Source organism: Periplaneta americana, chromosome 13 (genome assembly GCF_040183065.1).
Source record: "Periplaneta americana isolate PAMFEO1 chromosome 13, P.americana_PAMFEO1_priV1, whole genome shotgun sequence".
NCBI lineage: Eukaryota > Metazoa > Arthropoda > Insecta > Blattodea > Blattidae > Periplaneta > Periplaneta americana.
Window position 1 is genome coordinate 54,822,149 of NC_091129.1, and position 11,504 is coordinate 54,833,652.

Here is an 11,504-nt window from a genome sequence, read left to right on the forward strand (position 1 = left end):
GTTCGGAGCAGAAGAAGGTATCAGATGATAGACGACATTAATGTGGATCACATGCGGAGACTAAGAGGAAGGCAGAAAATAAGAAAGATTGGAGAATGCTGGGTTTGCAGTGAAAGATCTGCCTATGGGCACAATACTTATTTATTATTATTATTATTATTATTATTATTATTATTATTATTATTATTATTATTATTATTATTACAGTATATGCATGTGATAGGTCCTAAGTATGTTAATAATAACTGACTGTAACATGTAAATATGTATTTACTCGTTGTACACAATATGTTAATCGGAACTACAATGCAGGCTTATGAAGAGATCAGTGGTTGTGATGTTAGAGCTTGCAGTAAGACCTTTAATATTTCGCAAACTGAAAGGCTTAGAGAAATGTGACAAACGCAATCCAAGTATCACTTAGGTAAACAGCCTATAATAATAATAATAATAATAATAATAATAATAATAATAATAATAATAATAATAATAATAATAATAATAATTCAAATTTAGAATCTTATCGCGGACTGCTCCTTTAATTTGTTTTGCTTGTGCGTTGTTTATGGTAATGTGAGATCAAATAGGATATGTGTTGGAATTTAGTTGTGTATTGAGAATGTGTTGTGGATGTGTTTTTGTGTGTGTATTATTTTTACTGTTCCAGTGTGTTTAATTTCTGATTTTTCAGTTGGATATGTAGAAATGGCTTTATAACTACGAGTATGTATATTTCTAAGCGATATAAAGTGTTGTAGTGTGTGACCAGGATGTATAATAATATTATGTTTAAACGAATCTTCTTCTGATCATTACTGTCCACTGGCTATGTCTAGAATGAAATTAAAATCAGAAAATACTCAGAACTTTGAGTACGCAGAACTGAGAATATCACTACCACAACTTAAAAAAATATATATTGCGTAAATTTTCTTATGAATGAATACAAATTAAGTAAACACCATATTTTTCTCAGCACTGATTCTAACCTAAACTACATTAATATCTCTCTCGCTCTCCCGTTCACATATACATACACAAAAATCATATGCACAATTATGACATTAAAGTCCTTTTAATATATCTAAGAAGCTGGAAATGTTACCCGTACTAAAGAAAATCTCCAGTTGATCAATTTATTGTGCAATGTACAGTAGAAATAAATTTATATTTCATCTAAATATTTTTCGTACTGAATATAATACATAAATAATGTTAACATTTGGATATCGTATTTAATGCAATATATTACGCGAAAAGTGAGAGTCAAACAACAAATTAGTTCTAAACTATGGTACATTAAATACATTTCCTGAAGCATCACTTATTTATTTATTTTATAGATTTATTTCTACTGGCAGAGTTAAAGTCATAAGGTCTTCTTTTCCACTTCTCCAGTATAAGAATAATATAATAGCTATTTATGCATCAATTACGCAAAATAAGGGTTTAGCGGTCGAATTCAGTGTTTCTTGACGAGGTGTAAGCAGCGCTCAAAATATAGGATGAGTCCGCTAAAGGTTTTGGGTACGTCGTGCATACAACTGTTTCAATAGTTTTTAGTAAAAGCTTTCTAACTTATATTAAGTAACATATATATACAAGTACAAAAGGCACAGTCTGTCAATTGTCATATTCTCATAGCCTGACAGTACATAATAATAATAATAATAATAATAATAATAATAATAATAATAATAATAATAATAATAATATGAAATTGATCAGGAAGAGGAAAAGGTATTGGTTGGGTCACTGGCTGAGAAGAAACTGCCTACTGAAGGATGCACTAGAAGGAACGGAAGAAGAGTTAGTGGTAGAAGATATCAGATGATAGACGACATTAAGATATATGAATCATATGAGGAAACTAATAGGAAGGCAGAAAATAGGAAAGATTGGAGAAAGTTGGGTTTGAGCGAGAGACCTGCCCTTGGGCAGAATGAATGAATGAATGAATAAGAGCAACATGAAGACAAGTTTAGTTACATGTAATTCTAAAATTCAAACAATTACAACAATGTAAATCGAAGAAATTATTAAAATAGAGAAAATTTATATATTAAAAATAAAAATCATATGTTACAAAAATTACATTTTAAGAAAGATCGTAGTCTAGGCAGTTTATTTGGAAGTAGTAAATGTCTGACAGCCACTTAAGATATGAGGTAGGGAGTTCCAATGACGAGCAATTGAAACGGTGAACGATGAGTATGGGGAAGTGTTATGATGTACTGTACATTCAATGTGTCGATGATCTGAGATCAGGTATTTAGGTTATGATTGGAACATAAATGTACAAGACGATACGACAGTTAACTTGGGGTTGAGGTGCGCAGAATTTGAAATAGAAAAGAAAGACAGTGTAAAGTTCTGCGGTCGTTGAGTCGGAGCCAAGATAAAGATTCTAAAATGGTGAAATACGATCGTATCGTCGAACATTACACACATATCTTATACATATTATGAACACGTTCTAATTTGTTCGAGAATCTGGTGCTTAAGTCAGTGAACAAAACGTCACAACTCATCGCTTAGATATCGTATTTGTTACAATACAGCATCTAAAATTAGAAATTACTGAATACCGTAATAAAACTCGCAAAAAATGTTCACAAAATATTCTTCCTTATAAATTTTTTGTCCATAATACATATTTCACATAAACAAGTTAACTATATTATCATGACCTGTGCACACTTAGCAATTAATGAGAAAATAAGAAATGGAAAAGACATTTTATCATTCCGTCGCATACAATTAAAACACTACTCATTACTTACCGAAACGAATTATTATTTTCAAATGTTCTTACTCTAACATCATTCAACCAATTGCAAAGGATTCGTCTTGTGCCTTCAGCCATGTTTCTAATTTCTCTGTTTCCTATTTTATTTTTTTAGCTGTTACACTTCTATCTACCAAGCATCTGATAAAACGTAGTATCTTCCGCAAATCTAGTTCCATGTATTCCGCTAACAAGATTTCCATAGCCCTCGTTTTTCCTTGAAGCTTCTTATTGAGTCTTCAATGTATAGTTTTAGACAAAAAAAAAATACCGGCTGCCATATACTAAGTCCCTTTCGAAAAACTTCGCTTGATTCCGTAACAGCTTAGATTTACACGTGAAGAAATTTCTTATGCACGAATCTACTATTTTTTCTTTGTTTTGTTTCTTTGGTGCTTTTTCTGACTGTTTATACGTCAAGTGTTATGAACAATCTATAACGAAGATATATTCAAGGAGTAAATTAGTTTCAAAATAAACATCCTTTTCCTAGTCGTGTTAACCAGGCGCTGCCCGAAGTGGACTTCGACAAATTCACGCTACAAAGAGCGGACATTTCTTTGTGTCTAAGGCTGTACATTTTAGATAAAGATTACAAGGAAATTTCTTGCCTCATTTGAACATCCGTGTTCAAATTAAGTAGATATTCACTGTACATTTAAACCTTGGCCAAGTTACTGCTCGTGATCTGGAAGTCAACACTGAATATGACTTGTAATTACAGAGTTCAATGACGACGACTTCGTAGGAATTACGTTTTCCATCCTGTTTGCTGGCTTCGAAATGACATCCTCTACCCTGACTTACGCGCTATACGAATTAGCTTTCAACAATGAGATCCAAGATCGACTAAGAGCAGAGATAACTGAAGTTTTGGATAAACATGATCAGCAAGTTACGTACGAGTCCATCCAACAGATGACTTATCTGGACATGGTAGTCACAGGTGAGTTCATACTATACAGAGTGATTCAAAAGGTAAGGTCAACCGGTGAGGTGATGATTCAGGGCGACATTTAGAGCAGGAAAGTCCTTTGTCAGTTTTATTTATTTACAACCGTTTCAGAGTTACAACAGGTCAAACAGTTAATTGACATCTCATGATACTGACAATAAATACTATTTTCCGTCAGTTGTTTTGATCTAGGCTTGTTTACAAAGAATGATTTCCACCACTGATGGAACACACGTCGTGAAATGTTGTGATTGGCCAGCACGGTCCCCTGGCTTAACGCCTCTGGGCTTCTTTGTATGGGGTTTTATGAAAGAAAATCTATACACTACGGAGATTACAGACAGAGCTGCTCCAGCAAATTAATGCAGCTGCGACAGACAGACTACGGAACGGGCTGTTAGATCTTGTGCACAACGCAGTAAGAGAACGCACCCAAGCATGTTTGCATGCAAACGGAGGACTTTTGAGCAGCAGCTCCAATAAAGTGCTGTAAATTAGTCATATTGTAAGTCACCTTAGTTGTGAGTAAATGTTTGACTTGTAACTCTGAAACGGTTGCAAATAAATAAAACTGACAAAGGACTTTCCTGCTCTAAATGTCGCCCTAAACCATCTCCTCACCTGCTGATCTCACCTTCTGAACCAACCTGTATACTACATTTAAGGACATTCACTCCGCTCATTAAAAAACCATTATGGTTCATTGCTCCTGCTTATTATGTTCTGGACAATTTGGAGTCAAGAAAACTGATGAAACTAAGTACGAATAAATTAATGATAAAGAACCCTGAGATTAATAGAATATTCCACAAAATAAATATAACACTGAATTCTACGTAAACTAATATCAAATACATTTTTGGCTCACAAATTGCGCTAAAAACTCATATTTCATGTAAATAAAAATTTAAAACTAAGGAAATTTCATATTTTACTCACCAGTGGTATTCTTGACCAGTTGCACAACTGAAAAAATGGAGAAAAATTATCTTTATTACTGCCAACAGAATAAAACTGATGTTTACTTTTCCTAATAAAACAAGTTCCGCCTAAGAAGTTCTACAAATTTCAATATTAATAAATTATCACTGTTCACTCCATCTCACTAGTTGTATAATACGTCAGTGTGGAGGATTGTTCATCAGAGTTACGTGTTTTTCGGCGACAGCTTTAACAAGCACTGCAGTCGAACTAAAGTCTATCTTGAGTGTGTCGTAACACGATCAGTGCATATTTTGGTTTCATAATGTGCATTAAATTTCCCTACTTAATATAACAAATAATAATTTTCAAAAATATAAAAAAGCTCTATATTCATGAAGGTCTTTCTTAATTAACATTGGCTTTGTTTTCTTTCTGTGGTTTAGGGTACACTCTATGTTACCATATTTAGGTGATATTTAAGAATATTTTTGGGATATTTTCTATATTATATTTACTTGCACTTTTATCGCAGATTTCACTTCTGACACACACTGAACTCAAAAAGTTAAAGCAGGGTAGACTACACTGTCCCTCTCTGAGACTTCGTCTTTGACAATACATATCAGTATATTAGAACCCTGTAAAGACGGACCTGGTATATTACATGTCTACAAGTGTGTCTTAACTCTAATAATTACAGTTCTGTGGGTGCATGCAAGAACCTGATAAGTGCCAAGTGTAACTTTCTGAGATATTTGATTCCAAAGTTTTTATTGAACAATTATTCTTACATTTTCTTTGAAATGGAAAATAAATTATGTAAATATGTTATTAAATATTATAGAAATATATCGTAAAATTTCTTAAATATTAACACAAATGTTTAACATTAGAATTAAATATTTTGTCAAAAGAGGAACTCTTGAATAATGATTACTCCATGCAAGAACCTGATATGTGTCGCTGATCTCAGTTCTTTAGTCAGAATCGCTTTCCATGTCTCCTGGCACTTCTACTTCACTTTCTTCTTCTATTTGTGAGATATGATGAGGCCGATTTGAGAACCTGAGCTTCTTGGGTGACGATGAGCTCTGAATACTTTCATAATACGAGTACACAAGATATTCAGAGGGGAGATACAGAGTTTTCTGAGATCTTGTACTTTCGCTGCTGCATGCTGTCTTCTTACAGGGTAGATTGCAGGCTAGAATTGAGGCAGTTTTGTGACAATGTATATGTAAATCGTACAACTTTTTTCCTTTAATTCTGGAGATAAATAGTGGCGATATGGATTCTGCTTCCTTGTGTAGTTTCTAACATATTTAGCACCTGATTAATCAAATCATGAATTTGTTGCCTGGCTATTTCTGATGTGCGATTAGGTCTCGAATAATGTTTTTCTCGCTTATCAGGTGATCATTTAACCAGCAGTTCACATGTTCCCATAGATGTTGAATATTTGAAAGAGAAGTTTCTTTTTTTTTCTCGTTTCTGGACAATGGATTGCGCCTCTTGAGTGGGTGTGCTGCAACTACAAAGAAAAGATCTTTGGGGTGTATAATCAGGATAGGAATAATAGGTGTCAATCAGAGATTTTCTGGCATCTGGTTCTAAAAACTCGAAGTATTTCAGATAACAGTTGCAAGCTGGGCCTTCTGAAACTTCAGCTTCGATTCGCCCTTTACTGTCAGTGTATGATTTACCTTCAAGACGTGAACGCTTTCTTATATTTTTCTTTTCAGCTTGATTCATCACGTTTATGCCTTCTAAAACGTGAAACATTTTGGACCACGCTGCGGTTTGTGCTTTGTCATTTACATCATGGCTAGTCGAAGACTAGGAACGACTTCACTGTTTTCAGAAATATTTGAAGTTTCCTTCGATGCTGTAATTTGAACAGGATAATCAAGCTTTCGTTTACAAGTGCCTTAGATACTTTTTATGATCATCAGAATCTTCTTTCTCACTTGAAGGTTACCAGCTCTCGGAACTGTCCACAAAATCAGATGGCTCAAAGTTATCATAAAATCTGTAACAGTTATTTACCGGTATATAATAACCCGATCTTGATTGTATACACAAAATAATTACAGATTTTCTTATAAATAAGAGCCTGTTTAACATTGTTACGCTTACCATCGCCAAAATGATAAGATTAAGTAGAGGCTCACTGCTTTAATACATTTATATTATCGATAAATAAAATACCTCTTATTATTGATATTGTTCACTTCAATATAAAATGTGTGCATAAAGCCTACCGTTATAGGTATTACGTATGCTCATGATTTTTCTTGTTTTCATACATTGTTATACTACTATTTCATCACCGAACACTAAAAATATGAACATTCACACATATCAGATTATTGCAAGATAAACTGCTAATTGTAGAAACCAAACACCATGCCAGAGTAATCGTTGCAAACGTTTCCTAACTACTTGCAAACTTTACAATTTTACACATAATAGATATGAACATACCAGTTATTGCATAGTGTAAAACAATATTTTATTAAAATGTCAGTTATCAGGTTCTTAACTTCGGGGTAACGCCATTCTAAGAAAATCATTAAAGACTACATTTACTACACTTGTTATCCCACGCATAATTATTCAAAATAATGCTCATCTGTTTATTATTAATGGTACCTAGCAAATATGGTGATTCTCATGCTCCGTACCGGGTTCAAAATACATTTTATAGTATACGAGTATGAAAAATTAGGATATAACGACTTATTAAACGCACTGTTTTATTTTCTTTCATTAACAACACTTTGAAGAATTAGAAAGTACGTTAGTAGTTAGTTTTATTTTCTTTCATTAACAACAGTTTGAAGAATTAGAAAGTACGTTAGTACAATTTTTAATATGACTTGTACAGCGGGGTACTGAAGACAAAATCTGTCTTCAGTTTACAACTCCGTCTCACTATTTTTGTCTGTCTCTCTCCGCCACAGACTGAAGCACTGTCAGTCGGCATACTGCTTTTGAAGGAAACATTAGTACTCACCTGGACACGTCTCGTTTTGTAAATTATATTTCAACCCAAAGAGAATTTATATTTTAAATATTTTATTTCGAATGCGTACAATTATTGTTCCCAACTCTGTCTGTTACAATTAATTGCTTTGTCACTAAAAAAATCTGTGATATTTGCTATATAACTTATTGAACTTATAGCTTTGTATGCCTCATTCTTTAGTTGGACTGGTCAGTGATGTCAATGCAGGAAAACGAAGTTTCGCTAATGAAACTCAACTCCGTCCCGAATCACCTTCGTCCCATATACAATGTGACGGAGTTGTAGATGTTGGACGAAGGTGACATAAAGGAAGTATTTGTTTTAGTTATTTGTATTTTAAGTCAAATTCTTATTTCTTATCAAAAGCAATGATGCACTAATCCTGTTAATGTATTGTTAGAGATGAGAATTTAGGACATATGTTAAAGCTAGTTTTTGTTTTTCTGTTTTCCAATAGTTCAGGTGTTTACTTATTGTTACATATGTAACATTTTTTTTATATAAAATTAATTAATTCTATCCACAAAGTCATTGATATGTTAAAATATTAAGAAGTCCTGAGACCTGTTAAATATAATAGAATAAAAACATGAAAACTATTTGACTTGTAGCTCCTATGATAGTTTTTACATCTTTGTAAACCAGTATTCAATATAAAATAATATATAAGCGAGAAAATACTATTTAATTAAATTCGTTACACCAATCTATTTGACAATCCATCTTATACATATTCTCTTATAAGCTACAGGCCTCTACTGACACTGAATAATCACTAGCAAAATTGTGTCGTTTATTTCAAAATAAAGGCCTAAGGATTACGTATGAAATTCCACCCAATATATTGTGTTTCATAAAAAAATAACAATTTTAGAGCTACTTCAGATTAATTATAAACAACTTCTTCGGAAATGTAATCATTACTGTTTATTAAAATTTCAATTCGTCGTCTTTAGAAATAATGCGCTTTTCGCTCTCACAATTTACTAATTAATCTCCAAACTAACAATCCAGATCAAACAAAATAAAAATGACGGCTTAATGTGTCGATCTCTGATATTTTCCAGCCATGTTTTTAACCGTTTGTGCGATATCTTGCAGAAACCCTGCGCAAGTATCCCAATCTGGGATTCCTGGACCGTGCGTGCCTGAAGGATTACGAGTTCCCCAATCCGTCCGGGAAAGGCACCTTCACGCTACCTGCAGGTACTGGCGTGTACATCCCGCTGATGGGCATCCAGCGTGACCCTAAGTACTACCCGAACCCGGAGACCTTCAACCCGGAGAACTTTTCGAAGGAGAACAAGCAGTCACGTCACAGACGGGCATTTCTTCCATTCGGAGACGGGATGCGTCAATGCATAGGTAAGTGAAAGTCATGGCATAGTAACATAATTATGTAATTACACGGGTCATTCGAAAATTAGTGGCAACACAATAATCAAGAACACAAACTTATTTATTTACAATTGATATAACTTACAGTTCTTGAAACTAATCACCTCCAGTATCACGCACCATTCGCCACACCTCTGGAAGGCGACAGATGACACCACAGTGTCACTTTCCTCCAAGCTTCTGACTGCTTTACAGCTGTTATAATGGCTTATCTATTTCCAAATCATACCCCTCTCAGTGGTTCTTTTGTCTTAGGGAAAAATTTGTAGTCACAAGCTTCCTGTAATGCTTCATGGCATTATTTAGTATCTCTGCCTCTTGCAACATGTATTTCAATGAAGGATCTTTGCTGGATTTGTTAAACACTTCCTTAAGGAGTTGCAGGAAACAGTCTCATTATTACAATTACTGCATTCAGAATATAAATGCGATTATTCCCTTATAAATTACAGATAACACATTATCGAACACCACTTCATCTCATACTAAAAGCTTATATTAGTCATTGCTAGAGGTTCCAAACACCAGCAGTTCTACCACTAATTTTCGAATGAATTATTGTATTCAACGTATCCAAGTCATTCCCGGTGGTCAAGTATTTACCAAGCTTGTCTACAGAGTCGAAATTGGCGTTCTAAAACAAAATAAATGAAAGTCCTTACGATGACTTCACTTCAAATGGAAGTACAAACGCTGTCCAGCATTTTATATTTACAAAAATTCCACCGTGAATGTTTAAATTATAAACAAAAATATGAGTATATTAATGAAATAACAAGTATGAACAATCAATTAATTTAAAAATGCTTACATACTTGGGTGAACTCTCGGTGAAGTATGGGTTTCCGATGCTGATACAGTAAGGGCTTGGGGCCGTGCAGCTTATCAAATACTCGTCTGAGCATGGGACGTGGCTCTCTCAGGGTAAAGATAGGTTAACCCATCTGTCAGCATCAAATTCACGACTGCCACCGAGGCCAATTGTCGGACTTGGACAATCATCGCATATAGGCCAGTGTAAGCCTAAATGTAAGGATTCGTCTCAGGTCCGGGCCTTGAAAAGCCAGGCCAAGTCTATTAGAGAATATTCAACAGGGATCCGGTTCGGCTACATGCAGATCAAGTCTGGACTAATCAACATCCTGTCTCGCTACGAGGTGGCGCCCTGCGAGGAGACTCCTGTACCGTTGAGGTTCGATCCTAAGTCGTTCCTCCTCCTGCCACTGGACACTGTGTACCTCAAGTTCAACAAGATCGTCGCTTAAGATGAAATTTTTCTTCCTACTAAAATATAAACTAGGAGCCACAGACTCTGGGTTGAGATCCCAAATTCAATTCACAGTTGAAAAAATCCGTACTCATACTGATGGCTTTCAAAAATCGAAAAATTTCTATATTAGAGTGTAGGCTTTCACGGCCGGCGTCAATAGGAGAAAAGTTTTCCGGGCTATGAGGCCGTGGTCCGTTGGTTGTGTGACCAAACGTTTCGTTCACTGCTGCGGTGAACATTTTCAGTGGTGTAGATTGCTGGTGCGGCTGGTTCTACTGCGCGTGGCTACCAGCTGATTTGACGTCTCCAGAACGCCCATGTCTCGCATTCGTATAGAGTTTTGGAATGACACAGGCTTGTAGCATTTCAAATCTTATCCTATGGCTAATGGCTCTGTCCATAGTGGCAGTTTATTATACGTAATACAGAATCCTTTGTGTGGCCTGTTATACGCTACAGTATTGATTAATTATTAATAAAATGCAAGACAATTTGTGATCCATATTATAAATAAAGGAGTTCTACGTATACATACATGGTGTTCTGCCCAAGGGCATATCTTTCAGTGCAAACCCAGCATTCTCTAATCTCTCCTATTTTCTGACTTAGCTACTCTTTGTCTTCGCATATGATTCCTATACCTTCATGTCGTCTGTCATCTGATATCTTCTTCTGTCGCGAATTCTTCTCATTCCAATGTATCCTCCAGTAGACAGTTTCTTCTCAGTCAGTGACCTAACCAATTCCTTTTATTCTTTCTGATCAGTTTCAGCGTCACTCTTCACACACTCTTTCCAAATAAACTTTATTTCTTATACTGTCTGTCCATTTCGTACGCTCCATTCTTCTCCATAGCCTAATCACATTTCAAATGCTTCTAGTCGCTTCTCTTCACTTCGTTATATTGTCTACTAGTGTATTAAAATATTTCTTTCACAAACTCTTTTTGGGCACTAGTATTTTCTATTCTTTCGCTGTTAGCACACACACACACTACTTCTTAAAATTCAGACTAGAGAAATTTCATAATTTTATTATCGAGTACAAGATTAAATAACCTCAGAAATGAGCACTGTACCTGTTATAAATTCTCCCTGTATATTACAGTCCAAATACCAAAGTATCTAAAAGACTTTATGCC

General features: G+C 34.8%; 1 protein-coding gene across 1 annotated transcript; it reads left to right on the top strand.

Annotated features, from left to right (window-relative positions):
• The first annotated feature begins 306 nt into the window (after positions 1 to 306).
• On the top strand, positions 307 to 10,358 carry LOC138711630 (cytochrome P450 6j1-like). Its single transcript, XM_069842761.1, has 4 exons — positions 307 to 352; positions 3,513 to 3,734; positions 8,797 to 9,060; positions 10,189 to 10,358. The coding sequence occupies exons 1-4, from the start codon at positions 307 to 309 to the stop codon at positions 10,356 to 10,358; spliced, it is 702 nt and encodes a 233-aa protein (XP_069698862.1).
• Positions 10,359 to 11,504: the final 1,146 nt, after the last annotated feature.